Source organism: Pelmatolapia mariae, linkage group LG10_11 (assembly GCF_036321145.2).
Source record: "Pelmatolapia mariae isolate MD_Pm_ZW linkage group LG10_11, Pm_UMD_F_2, whole genome shotgun sequence".
Classification (NCBI taxonomy): Eukaryota; Metazoa; Chordata; class Actinopteri; order Cichliformes; family Cichlidae; genus Pelmatolapia; species Pelmatolapia mariae.
In genome coordinates, this window is record NC_086236.1 from 72,613,151 (window position 1) to 72,627,868 (window position 14,718).

At 40.3% G+C, this 14,718-nt stretch overlaps 1 protein-coding gene across 1 annotated transcript in view; it reads right to left on the reverse strand.

The window, feature by feature from the left end:
* The window catches only part of LOC134635566 (uncharacterized), a 61,719-nt gene extending 59,312 nt beyond the window's left edge, over nucleotides 1-2,407 (reverse strand). Inside the window, exons 1-2 of the mRNA XM_063484940.1 lie at nucleotides 2,298-2,407; nucleotides 1,226-1,478 (exon numbers count right to left, since the gene is read on the reverse strand). Of these exons, the coding sequence (XP_063341010.1) occupies nucleotides 1,226-1,469 (244 nt within the window). The 5' untranslated portion in view covers nucleotides 1,470-1,478; nucleotides 2,298-2,407. The remainder of the gene's footprint in view (nucleotides 1-1,225; nucleotides 1,479-2,297) is intronic.
* Between the last annotated feature and the right edge of the window lie 12,311 nt (nucleotides 2,408-14,718).

The window sequence follows — 14,718 nt, forward strand, 5'->3', positions numbered from 1 at the left end:
GTGAGATGTAGTCGTAAGTACTGAAAATGTCCGTTCAAATGTATAGATTTTGTGTGCAGACAGATCTATCATCAACCTTTTTATTCATGTCTGAGTTCTAAAAGAAATGAACTTTTTCACCAACTGATCTTTATACTTTTAAACAACAAAAATATGTAAAATGTTGTAAAACACTGAATTATGATTCATGTGTGAATTTAATGGATGATTAATATTAGTACTGATAAGAAAATAATCAACATTATATTAGAGTTGGTTAATTAAGTTAATAAGTATAATTAATAAATTAATTAATAATTAGATTTCTTTTTTTTCTTTTGTTTTTGCTTTGCTCCTGCCAAGCTGCTTTAATAAAATCTGCTGTAATTAAATTCTAAACTGTGGACCCTGTGTGAAATAAAAAACATACAAATCTGATTCTGATAACTTCTAGTCTGGAAAGTTCCCCATCCAGACGATAAAGCCAGTGATGGCATCTGAGTCTTTCTTCTTTATAAACACTGACAGATACTAGATACTGTGTGTTACTTTAATTGAGGACCAGGACTGTGAGGTATGACAAAAATATACCACAGACTTCAGTCAGTATGATGAGGGTTAATAGTGACATAATTATAATCTGTAGAGCTGCTTGAAGACTTTCCAACCATGTTGAATGATGTTGGATGTTTTTGTTCTGATCTGATCAAAATACTGTAACTGAGCTTGTGTAACAGTGTTTATGTTGTATGTGATTCCATAATAACCACAATGGATTTGTGATGTTTATTGGCTCAATGGCGCCCTCTCTCAGAGGCAGTGGGTCACAGCACTGTGTGGGATCATTAGGTATCAGCATGTGTGCGACCACTATACAGAGCATGTGACCTCTGTAACTGTCTAACTGTTAATAAGAAGAGTTTCAGTGGTTTGTTGTAATTGTGAAGTCCTGAAACAGTCACATAATATCACTGCACACCGGCTATAAGCTGCTATTATTTTGTAGTGTGCTGTGTTTGATCCTGTAATGAGCCAACCTGCCTGACCAGCACATATTCTGCTCTAATCCACATTATAAAAAGCAGCACTAAAATATAAACGTCTTTGTTCATCATTCACTACACAACACAGAGTCAAGTGATTTTTCTATCAGTCAGCTGAGCCTGGTTTCATATTAATGTGATAAACTATATGCAGTATTCTCACATATTTCATTCTTTGTTCTCTGTGGTTCCTGAGGTGATACCTGATAATCTCTGCACCAGATCAGTCCTGTTCATCTTCATTAAAGCCTTTCTGGTCTCCTCCACACACTCTCCCCTGTACGTCTCCTCCATCAGCTCCACTACATCCTGTGTGTTTGCTGTTTTCAGTCGGCTCTGTGACATCAGTTGGAGATCTTTCTCTACTTCAGTGAGTGACTTGAACTCAGCAAAGTCCTCTGGACTCAACTGGTTCAGTGTTTCAATGAGCAGCTTCTTAGTCGTCATAGTTGCCACCTGGAAAATGAAGAAATCATATTATACATTAAGGACAGCACGTCTGCTGTTTGTTCATTTGATGGATGGAAACTGACTGCTTTGTATTTCACTAATGACAACATTACTGACATGGACGTTTGTTACTTTTCTATCACCCAAATGAAAAACTGGGATTGGACGTGAACGTCAAACATCAGCTTGAAACTCGAATAAAATTGAGAGGATTAGTTTTTGTCCCTAAAAGGACGTCGAGTTGTTTCTAAATAGCTGCTGAAAAAGTTACACTGTGAAGTCATAAATGAAACAGTACAACTCACAACAGTCTCATTTTCTCCTGTGCCCCTTGGGAAAATTAATTATCCATCCCTGGTTTATACAAACTTTTCAAATTAAAAATCTCGATTCGAACTGGTCAGAAACACTTTATTGTTTGTTTATTGTAAAAAAAACAACAACATTTAAATAAAATTTGTAAATAATATGTGTGTCATCTGTGACTCTGACATTCACTATCCAGATAGCAGAGCTGTGTGAGGAGAAGATCTGGTGTCTGATGAAGATGATGGAGATGAAGCTGCGCACAGATAACTTTAAGATCACGTGACCATCGTGGCCTTTTCAAACGGCTACAACCAGAACTCCACCGTGACCGTGACTTCCGGTTCTTTCCCACAGAGCTCTGCACCTCTGCTTCAAACCAGCAACAGTCACATGATCTAATATAACTTATTATTATATCTCATTCCCCGTTACACACATATGAAAACAACTCCAACAAGGAAGCAGAACTACGAATGTGAACTTCCAGGAGGAAGCAGAACTTAACGCCGCGCTTACCTTCAATACTTCATGTAAAATGTGAACACCTGGAATCACTGCTGATGGAAAATCATTCTTCAGTGTTTGTGAAGCAGCTTAGAGTGAGGCACTGTTCTCCCGCTGCTTTCTCTCACTTTCTGTAAACGCTGAGGCTGAAAAACTTCCGCGTTTATGCCTCTCTCTCCTCCCAGCTGTCAGCCCGCCCGAATAAAGGGCGGACAGATGTTACCGGGTGATGTGCAAAGTGAACATCTGCTAAGAAGTGATTTCCGGTGTCCCTGTGTGCTTTTTCTGTGTAATATCTTCCATGTTGATAGATATTCTGCAGGCAACAGGATTTAAGAACGGGTTGTATAAAAAATAAAGGAAATACCTGTTTTGTAAGCATCCTCATGACCCCGCGTTATTGCACAGTGTGTGTTGCACATTATAATCAATCCGGTCCTTTTTGGCCACATAAAATATCGCGATTCAGCCAGATGGGTTACTTCATTTGCCTCGCTTCTGTTTACCTGCATTATTTGTTGTTTGTTAGCCTGTTTAGTGACTTGCTCCTGTCACCACAGAGAGCCCCGAACGGGCATTCCTTTACGGAGTGATTGAGCTAAGATTAACCGTTATAACGACCATGCGACAGTTTAAAAGTCGAGTGTGTATCACTGTTTGGGTTCTTTCTTTCTTTCTTTTTTTTAAAACAGTGTAGGTGACGTTTTTACATTACCTTCCTGGAGCACGTATGAATGTGAGCAACGACCCTGGACTCCAATTTATCTCTCTCTCTCTTATAACGTTATTGTTGTTTTTATTAGTGGTGTGCAATACCACTGACTTCCTCCAGTACAAAGTAAAATTCAGGGTGGTATGACGATACAATACTGATACTTTGTACAAAAACTTGTGAAAAAACGTGTCATGTAGTTAAAATTTTAGCTTTATAATGATTACAGGACATCAGACTACTTGTATTTATTATGAAAAATTATCATATAGAAACACAAAACCTGAAGCTGTGTGTTAATTGACGCTATTTGAACACTATATCTTGTCATTTAACATGTATATACTTGCCTGGACATTTCAACAAAACATTCACAGTAGTGCTGTGCCACACTACTAAATTTTGGTATCGATCCAATACCAAGTAAACTTAGGGCCAGTATTGCCGATATCAGTACCAATAATTTGAAGTTATTCAGGCAGCTAATTGGGGGAGAGTAGTGTGCCATGACTTATAAGATGAATTTTCAATTTGCAAATTCTGAACACATTTTGATCACCACTGTATCACTGTGATTGTTACTTTCCACAATAATTAAAATAATTAAATAGAATGAAAATAATTTTAAGTAAATAATAATTAAAAATAAGTCTGGGTGTCATACTCTATCTTTTAACTCACACATCAACAACATCACTTGGTCTGCATATTTCCAACTCCGTAACATTAATCATCTCCTTCCTTTACTCTCCCCACATGCCACTGCCACGCTTGTTCATAGCTTGGTCACTTCCCGGATCAATTATTGCAACTCTCTTCTTTTTGGTCTTAGTCAAATATCTGTCTATAAGCTTCAACATGTCCAGAACTCTGCTGCTCGTATTATTACCAGGACCCCTTCTATGCACCACATCACCCCTGCCCTGCAGCAGCTTCATTGGCTTCCGGTTAAATACCGCATCAATTTCAAGATACTTTTGTACACATTCAAGGCTATCCATCATCTCTCGCCTTCATACCTCTCTGACCTGGTTCAAATCACCATTCCTTCTCAGTTTCTCAGATCCTCCTCCTCTCTTTCTCTTACCATCCCTTCCCCCCAGCTAGCCACCGTAGGGCGCAGGGCTTTCTGTTGCTCTGCCAGATCTTTGGAACGCCCTTCCTCCTGAGATAAGAAACATCACGTCCCTCCCTTTTTTTAAGTCCAGACTCAAAACTCACCTGTTCATATTAGCATATTCCACATAACTTTTTCCATCCTGCTACTTTATTTTATTTATTTGCTCAATGTTTTATCCTTGTTATTTTGTAAATTGTTATGTTCGTTGTTGTTATTGCTTGTGTACAGTGTCCTTGAGTGTTCTGAAAGGCGCTTTCTGAAATAAAATGCATTATTATTATTATTATTATTATTATTATTAGTTAGTTAGTTATTTAGTTAGTTAACACAACAAAACACACCTTTCAGCTTTGAAACTGGGTTTTTGGAGACCTGGAATGTAAATTTTTCTGTCTCTAAAGCACAAAAAGTTTGGACATTTTTCATAGTTTATGTTTGAGGTTTACTTTTTACAAAGAAATAATTAACAGTTCAGCGGGCTACATACTGAACTTGAAGGATAAAAGCAAAGTATCAATCCAATCGTGCTAGTATTGATCTGATACCAATACTAGTGTTGGTATTGATGCTATCGATATTTGGATTGATCCGTCCACCTCTAGTTTTTATTTTAGTGACTTCAAACAAAGTCTTGCCATTGCGAGGAGTCTGAGAGCCACGACCACTCCTCCGTGCCTTGAAGACTTCTAGGGAATCCTGGGGGTCGCTGCCTTCCACCATTCAGTACAGAGTAACTACTAGGGCAGTGGAGGGGCTGGAGAGAAACCAGACTAAGACATCTAACACTGCAGTCTTTCAGCGTGTTGCTGCTGCTGTTTCTGCTCCCTGACTCTCCACCCCTCTCTGAGTCCCGGCGTGCTACTCTAACAGGGGAGGCATGATTAAACAGCTTTCAACCAGCTTCCCCTGGCACCCCCCATTTTGACTTCAGGCATGAAGCAATTGACAAAAACTTCAAGCAGCTGTCCCCGATAACATCTTCAACCAACATAACCAGTTGCTGCTTCTGCTCACCTGGAAGTAAGGAAAGCATTTTAACATGTTCATCTGTACCTCACTAAGAATGCAAAAGAGAGACCACAGTGTACCCATCTTCTGATGGGTCCAGCAAGATGACAAGATGTTTTATTTATAGGCGCCTGTGGCAGGGCGTGGTCTGCAATGTGGCTGCAGGTGAGATGGACGCACCTGCCCAGCATCTGCTATCACGCCTTAACTTAAAACTTAACTTAAAAGGCTTTGCTCATGTCACGGGGTGGAATGGACAAGTTTAACTGAGTGTTTTTATTTTGAATGGGTTGCTGTGTTTTATTATTTTTTAATCTTTTAATAATGTACAGTGTTTTATTCTTATGGATTTATTGCATGTTTTTATTCTATACAGTGGTCCCTCATTTATCGCGGGAGTTACTTTCTAAAAATAACCCGTGATAAGTGAAATCCGCAAAGTATTCAACTTTATTTTTTACAATTATGATAGATGTTTTAAGGCTGTAAAACCCCTCACTAGACACTTTATAAACTTTTCTCAGACAGGCATGAACATTTTCACACTTCTCTCTTTTGTTTAAACACTTGTTTTAAAGAAAGGTTCAGAGGTGGTTGGAAATAGTTACCATCATGGGCTCATCCGGTAAGGATGAGAATGAACGGTCAGCAATCACTTGCAGGTTTCTCGTTTTATTGAATAATGAGTAAAAGGAAAGACACACATGGACTGCTAACTCTCAGCTGCCGCCCCATGTGGGAGTGAAGTAAGAGTGAGCTGTAGGTGAGTGCAGTCCTTATATAATGGGTGACAGATGTATGCAATAAAGTGCAAGCACCACATCCAATCAAAGGTGAGGAAAAGAAACAAGGTGCATCTGGTGAAGTGAGTGTGCTGAAAGGTGAGTCTTTACAACATCCGCCCCCATATTTCTAGTGAAAAATAAGTGGTTAGAGTTGATCTTTGTCAGAAGCGGGGGCAGGGTATCAGACAGGCGACAGGTTGGATATAGGTTTTATTCTGCAAGAGGACTTCTGGAGTTCTGATGCGGTCATCTGGGCTCTTTAGGAGGCGTGTCACTTTCCTATGGGCCGGAGCAGGTCCGGAGGCCGACCTCAAGTGATGCAGCCGCAGGCACAATACTGCAGACCGTCGGGCAGTTTTGCAGGCGCTGGGCACAATGTACGGGGCTTGGCAGAGGCAGGACCAGGTAAGGCATGACCAAGCGGTGCCCTGACCTCTGGCAGAATGGCAGCCACAGGCAGTGGAACTGGTGATGGCGGCACTGCAGGCGACGACATAGAAACTGCTGATGGTAGAGTAGGAGGTCGCTGAACGGACTCAGAGCCATCAGCGGACACAAGGATGTGCTGAGTGGTTCTCCTGAACCGGAAATGAAAGATGTGAACAAACACTGGGCATGAATGGAACTGCTCTGGGATTGGACGTCTGTGATCGGACCTTGGAGTGTCCATCCTAAGTGGATTTTGACCGCTGTAGGAGATCCTAATGGTCCATGTTTAACTGGTGCAATAGGCATAATAAGGTGGGTATGATCAGAGCCTATGAGCAGCAGTGGAGCTGCTTTGTTAACAGCTGATAATGGGCCTTGAAAATGTTTGTATTTCCTTTGGAGAGAGAATATGGGGTAGGTGTGTTCTGAAAGTGCTGACTTGTAGCGAAGGCATTATTGATTGTGTAAGTTTTCTCTGGGTGTGCAATGGGAGAGATCTTGAAACTTACAGAAGAACCTTGAATGGTTCTCATCAGGAAAGTGACAGACCTAGGAATCAGTTCCCTCATGTGCAAATGGTTACTGGACTTTCTGACCAACCGGCCCCAACATGTCCGGCTGAATAACCACTGCTCATCTACAATCACAATGAACACTGGTGTACCACAAGGCTGTATGATGAGCCCTTTCCTCTACTCCCTCTTCATCCACGACTGTAGGCCTGCCAATGGTTCCAACACCATCATTAAGTTTGCAGACGACACCGTGGTGATTGGCCACATCAATGACAACGATGAGGCCACCTACAGGGAGGAGGTGGATCATCTGGCTGAGTGGTGCGACACAAACAACCTGCTGCTCAACACCGAGAAGACCAAGGAGCCAATCTTGGACTACAGGAGGAATGTGGACCCACATCCACCCATCTACATTAAAGGGACGGCTGTGGAGCGTGCTAGCAGCTTCAAATTCCTGGGAGTCCACATCTCCGAGGATCTCACCTGGACGACCAACTGCTCCAAGCTGGTCAAGAAAGCTCACCAGTGCCTCTTCTTCCTCTGAGGAAGAACCACCTGTCCTCATACATCCTGGTGAACTTCTATTGCTGCACCATCGAGAGCATCCTGACCAACTGTATAACAGTCTGGTATGGGAGCTGCTCTGCTTCGGACAGGAAGGCGTTGCAGAGGGTCGTGAAAACTGCCCAGCGCATCGCCGGAGCACCACTTCCTGCCATAAATGACATCTACAGGAAGCAGTGTCTGAAAAGGGCTGGGAAAATCATCAAAGACCCCAGTCACCCATCACATGGACTCTTCACCCTCCTGCCCTCTGGGAGGCGCTACAGGAGCCTCCAGACTAAGACCACCAGGTACCAGAACCGCTTTTTCCCCACAGCTGTCAGACTCCTGAACTCTGCCTCCTGACATCTGACCCACGTTAAAATAATGGACTGAACATACACACACCCACAACCACCCACACACACACAATGGACAAAAACAAATAAATGGACAACTGTACCCGCAATACACGCAATAATAACATGGACTGAACCACCACTCACAACCACTAACACTTTATATAGCCTCTGTAGAAATTATCCACATATTTCATTTATCTTAACTGCACTACTGTAAATGCTGTATAAACAATCATTATGTACAATACGATAATTATAATTCTACAACTGTTTACAACTGTTTATATCTTGCATAGTTCATATTTCTGTATAGCTTTTTAGCTCATATTTCTGTATAGTTTTCATATTTATATCCTGTTCATAGACTGTACATAGCTTGTACTCACTACAGCCTGTACATACTTATAGCATATTCATAACATTTCTTCATACCATGTACATTGTAAAATACCCATAATAGACACATATTTTGTGTCCTCATACCTATAGCAGATCCATTTCTGTAATATATTTATATTATTGCTAATATATAGTTTGTAATATATCTATATTATGGCTAAAGCACTTCTGGATGGATGCAAACTGCATTTCGTTGCCTTGTACTTGTGACATGTGCAATGACAATAAAGTTGAATTCTAATTCTAATTCTCTTACCGATGCAGATCCAGTGTGGCAGGTGAACTTCATTTAACTTCCCAGCAGTGACTGTGACGTCCATCAGAGGACCTGCAGGCATGTGTTGTCTGCTCTCCATCCTCTCCATGTGTCCCTCCCAAGATCTAATTAGACAGAATGTTTAAAAAAAAGCAGAAGAGGAAGCCCAAGAACTTACTAGGCTAAATTTGACTAATTTTACTTCACTCTTAATTAGGCTGCAGATAGTCTGAATGTTTTCTGACAGCACTTCATGTTGAAATTAGTTTCACATGTTTAGATATAGTCATTAAATGATTTTGAGCAACTTTGAATGAAATAGTAAATGGCCTGTATTTCTAAAGCGCTTTACTAGTCCCTAAGGACCCCAAAGCGCTTTACACATCCAGTCATCCACCCATTCACACACAGATTCACACAGATATCCAACATCACACATCACAGCTTACATTTTCATATCTTCAGTTATTGCCGCAGGTGTGTGGTGTCTTGACAGCTGCTTCTATTGTTTCCCCAGGAGGAGTGTGGAACGCCAGACAGCAGCAAGCACAGGGAGTGCTGAGACACGGGAGCGGAGAGCACAGAACACGGACATTTTGGGTGAACACACGACACGGGAGTCAGGGGAACGAACGGGGATTTATTCTGTGGATTATTGCCTGCACTGTAATAAATTACACTGTTTCATCATAAGAGTCCTGAGTTTTGGCTCCTCATACCCCACGGTCTGCCACTTTTTACTTTTTGTAAAAAAAAGTTTACTTTTTGTTTAATAAATATATAAATTACAGTGTATGAATGACATCATCACTGGGAGCTCAGGCCCCTGAGGTCTTGTGTGGCTCTTAAATAACCCCCGGCTCTCCTCAAAGCAACAAATGACAGGAAAACCAAATTTAATAAATTATTCAATTGAGTTAACAAAAAATGAATAAACTGAGCTGAAATAAGCATCAGTCACAGATTAACTGAGCCTAAACCTGTTAGGTCTTACAAAACTCTGTTCCTTTAGGCATGTGATTTACCACAGACAGTAGAACTTTCATAGTTGGGAATGGCTAAATGTAATCTCCCATCATGCCTCTGAAAAATGATGTTTCATGTTGAGTTTAAGGGAATTGTTCCTGTTATGGTTATGTAGCTCTTTTAGTTTGTTCCTGTCAGCGGTGAAGTGTTGTTTAACTTCCTCTGGCTGTGGTGGAAATGAGATGTTACACCACGAGGGAAGTTATGTTCAGGTTTACTGACCGTTTTGGAAGCACCATGATAGTTTTCACATGAATGCCAAATAAAAATATAAAAGTTATCCTTTCGTTAAATTAGATCAAAGCTATATCACAAACTTCAGTAATTTATTATGTTTCTTCAGCTCTCTACAATTCAGTCTCCGGTGCAAACTCGGCAGGTTACCTGTGATTTTCTGAACAGACGACAGGAGGTGGAAATGCAACACGAAACATAAGAGGACTCCCGAAGCCAGTAACCAAATTTTACAGGGTTAGATCCTGATGCAGCTTTGTTGTCATGCTATAAATTTACTAAAGTAAAAAGTGAAAAACTTGTTGTTGCACTCCAGATTAGCAGATCAAGATTTTAAAAAACAAACAGCATGATGCCATATTATAGATGTGTGCAAACGCAAAAACATAGGACCGTGTGCTTGGAAGCAGAATAAAGCTAAAAATAGATAAAGTGCCTTTGAAGCGTTGGGGTCGAGCCGTGCATCCGTGCTTGTATATCTCCTGGTGGGAAGGAAACTCACTCTGTAGGGCATCACGCTTCTCTACAGTGCAGCTTCTATTCCATCATCCACAGTCATGCCCATCATAGTTATGTCACCACATATTTAACGATGGCACTGAATAAGGAATAATTCCATTTAAAAATCTAATGTGAAATTCCTCCAGTCCCTTCTTTTTCACTGGTCTCATCTTTTTTTAAAACATATTTTTTAATTATTTCTATAACAGTTTATCGTTGTTATGTTTTTTTCTTTTGCTTCATATGTTGTTTTTAGGCTACTTTATTCTATCAAAAGCTTCAAACATCAAACAAAAATCAGGGTTATTTATCATTAAAAAGGAACAGATGTATTTGTACAGCACTTCTCACTGCTCTGAGTAAGACATGTACAGGAGGTTTAGGAAAAAATACAGTAAAAAGAAGAAAAACTAAATATTTAGATGAAATAAAAGATAAAACCATGATCAAATGTAATAAAACAGCCTTTTGAAAAATACATAACTGTTCATTCAGGTCATCATAACTTCTAAACTTCACCCTGTGGGGTTGGAAGCTTTCCTCCTCCAGGCTTTCTCCAAACCAAACTGAGCAACGACCACAACAAGAGAAAAAATACACGAACTGTTCCTTGATGACCATTTTCATGTTATTGTAAAATGAATCTGGAAGATTTTACTTGAAAACATTTAATAATAAGATATGATGTTAATGAAATGCATACATAAGAACAGTTTATGGTTCCCTTTACTACCTTAAATGATCCAATATTTCAATATATTTAGTTTTTATTGAAATGCACACATAATGCTCATTTTCACAGGGATCATTTGACTCTATTAAAGTAGCTTTGGTTGCCTTGGCTTGGTTTTCAGACCCTAAATTCATCACCCCTGACAGTCTGTCTTAGCTCCTCTTTAAGCCAGCTTTGTTCCTATTAGCTGTCCTCCACAAACAGAAGGTTTGAACAAAATGTGGGTGGAGCTTCTGTGGATTATTAAACATCAGGTCTCTCTGTTACAAAGTCTCAATTAGGGTTAGGTTTACTAACTAACTTAGGCCCCAGGCTACTAACTTAGGTTTACTAAGGGTTAGGTCACATTTCTCTGCCTTACAGAAACCTGGTTGCAGCAGGATGATTATGTTAGTTTAAATGAATCAACACCCCCGAGTCATTCTAACTATCAGAAACCTCGAAGCACAGGCCGAGGGCGCGGTGTGGCAGCAATTTTCCACACCAGCCTATTAATCAATGAAAGACCCAGACAGACTTTTAATTCATTCGAAGGCCTGATGCTTAACCTTGTCCACCCTAACTGGAAAACTCAAGAGTATTTAAAAGTAGAATGGGAGGCAGAGCCTTCAGTTTTCAGGCCCCTCTTCTGTGGAACCAGCTTCCAGTTTGGATTCAGGAGACAGACACTATCTCTACTTTTAACATTAGACTTCAAACTTTCCTTTTTGCTAAAGCATATAGTTAGGGCTGGACCAGGTGACCCTGAATCCTCCCTTAGTTATGCTGCAATAGGTGTAGGCTGCCGGGGGATTCCCATGATGCACTGGGTGTTAATAGACCTCTCTGCATTAAATCGTACTTGTTATTAATCTCTGTCTCTCTTCCACAGCACGTCTTTATCCTGTCTTCCTCCTCTCACCCCAACCAATCACAGCAGATGGCCCCGCCCCTCCCTGAGCCTGGTTCTGCTGGAGGTTTCTTCCTGTTAAAAGGGAGTTTTTCTTCCCACTGTCACCAACATGCTTGCTCATAGGGGGTCATATGATTGTTGGGTGTTTCTCTGTATGTGTTGTAGGGTCTACCTTACAATATAAAGCTCCTTGAGGCAACTGTTGTTGTGATTGGAGCTGTATAACTAAAATTGAATTGAATTACTGTACACCAGTAACACCGAGACATTACGTATGACATTTAACAGGTACAGTCAGTGATCATTCAGCGATTTCCTGTCATTTAACATCAAAGTGCTGTTTGTGCTACAATCATGTACTGTATTTAAAATGAATTCATAAGGTACATGTTTGACAATCAAAATGAAATTTTGATTAAGAACACAACATACATACAAACATTTTCAAAGTAAAAACTTAAAATATAAATATAGATAACTATACATTAAAAAATGCCATTTATTTTCTTACCTTTGGATCACGAGCTCGTGTTTGACAACTTCTTCACCAGATCATTCCTGTTAATTTTCCTAAAAACCTTCTTGGTCTCCTCCACAGTATGTTGGGTGTAGGCCCGAACATCAGATCCACCAGGTTACAGGTGCTGGTCTTCTCCAGTTTGCTCTCTGGGATGGGTTGGAAGTCGACCAAAGCATCACGGTCCCGCAGGAACCACTTGAACTTTTCAAGCTCCTCCTGTTTCAGATCTTCCAACATTCCAAAAAGTCTCTCTCTGTCTGATTGGACTGTTAATGCCTGAAAATAAGAGGCAAAAGAAATACAGGTTGATATTAATCAGTTATCCACAAATAAAGCCCAAATTACTTGTGAGGAGTTTCATAATCAGTTTAAATTATTGAATTATCAGCCTACATCTTAGTAAATGAAAGCTTTGCTGTGCAGACAGACCTTTGGCATTCTTGCCTCAGCTTCACGGACCCTCGGGAGCTCCTTGAACTTTTTAGGATCTTTCACTTCCAGATCTTTCGACATTCCAAAGTGCCTCTTTCTGTCTGACTTGAACGATGCCTGATAAAGGGATACAATTAAATATTAACGATCAGTGGATAACTGATTATTGAGTGTGAAACCATTCAACTTAATCAATTTATTTTAACATTTACAGTTTAAAATATTGCATTTTAAAGTGCAGGGTGATTAAACGAAGCCTTTTTGTGTAAAGTCAGAATAAATTGATGTTACTTACTTTCCCTCCCTGTGCAGACAGATGTTCATCTACAAAGTGTTTCTCTGAACAGGAAGGAACTATAAAAAGACCCAGAACCAGACTTTGCATGAAAACGTAAGACACTTTGCCACCAATCAGCAATCAAGTTATTGATCAAATTAAGACTTTTTTTTTCCAGAAAACACACCATCCAGATAAACAGACTCAACTTTCTGGGATTTCCTTACCTTTATGATTGAACAAGCATCAAGACAAACATGAAGCTGCAGTCATAGTTTTAGATTAACTTCTAAACTGAACATAAATACATTAAAACTGTATCATATGAACTGTTCTGGACTCAGTTCTTTCCTTTTTCTGTGCTGTCTTATTTTGATTTGTTTTTAGTACCTCTTGAGTCCAGGTTGTGGGACTGGCAGGCTCCCTCCTCCCTTGACACTTGACAGCCAGCCCAACCTTTCATTTATTAGCTGCAATCAACTACCGGTACTTAAAAACCAGTTGGAGTCTCCAGTCTTTGCCAGATAGCTTGCTTTTGTTAAGTGGCTCCAACATGTTGTTTTGTCATGTTTTTTTCTGGTTCTTTGAACTTGCATCCTTATCTCAAAATCGCAGAAAGTTGTTCATCTGGACGTAACGTTTGCAGTGGAAGAAACATTTCTTCACTCATCCAGGTGGCTTCTTCAGTCTCAGCTCCAGGTTTCACAGTACATTTGCATAATGACTGAAACTATTGCCACTGGGGAACAATGGACTGTGAGGTCAGTTACATGATCATTAATGACCACTGATCAGTGATGGTCATGATCAATGGTGGATAACCTGGGACATTAACCATTTTGACTTTTGTTTTTTTATTGAATAATCTAGTTGTGAGAAATAAAGACTCTGAAACTTGTAACGCCGTCTCTATCATGTTTGCATTTGAGTCGTTAACTTTGCTTTGGCCGAAGCAGCCTGTGATGAGTCTGGACTCAGTAATGACAGGAATATTTCAGCAGTTCTACCAAAGTGCAAAAATACTACATACATCTCAAATACTATTCTACTCTCCTTTTTATTCTACTTATTCTACTCTAAAAGCTATGTGTAATTTTCTTACCTTCAGTGTGACCTGACAATGGATGGTCATCTAGAATCAAAAGAAAGTCAGAATATGATTATTATCATTATCATGCTGTATTCACCACAAACGGCTTAATAACAGCTTAGCTGAATAAAATCAAGGCAGCACATGAAGTGGTCTGTTGATCTGCATTCCAATGACCACAATGTCATTATCTTTAATAGCAACTAAACTCATAAATAAGTACATTGTTGTCCATTGTTAGTTTGTGGCACATGCAAAGTGACAACTCACTTTCATTTTTTGCTTCACTGTAGGCTGTAGCTCAGGTGGCAGAGCAGGTCAGCCACTAATCAGAAGGTTGGTGGTTCGATCCCAGGCTGCCTCCCAGCTGCATGCCAAATATCCTTGGGCAAGATACTAACCCCATGTTTGTCTACTGGTGGTGGTCAGAGGGCCCGGTGGCGCCAGTGTCCGGCAGCCTCGTCAGTGTGCCCCAGGGCAGCTGTGGCTACAATGTAGCTTGCCATTGCCAGTGTGTGAATGTAGTGTAAAGTGCTTTGGGGTCCTTAGGGACTGAGTAAAGTGCTATACAAATGCAGGCCATTTACCATTCACTT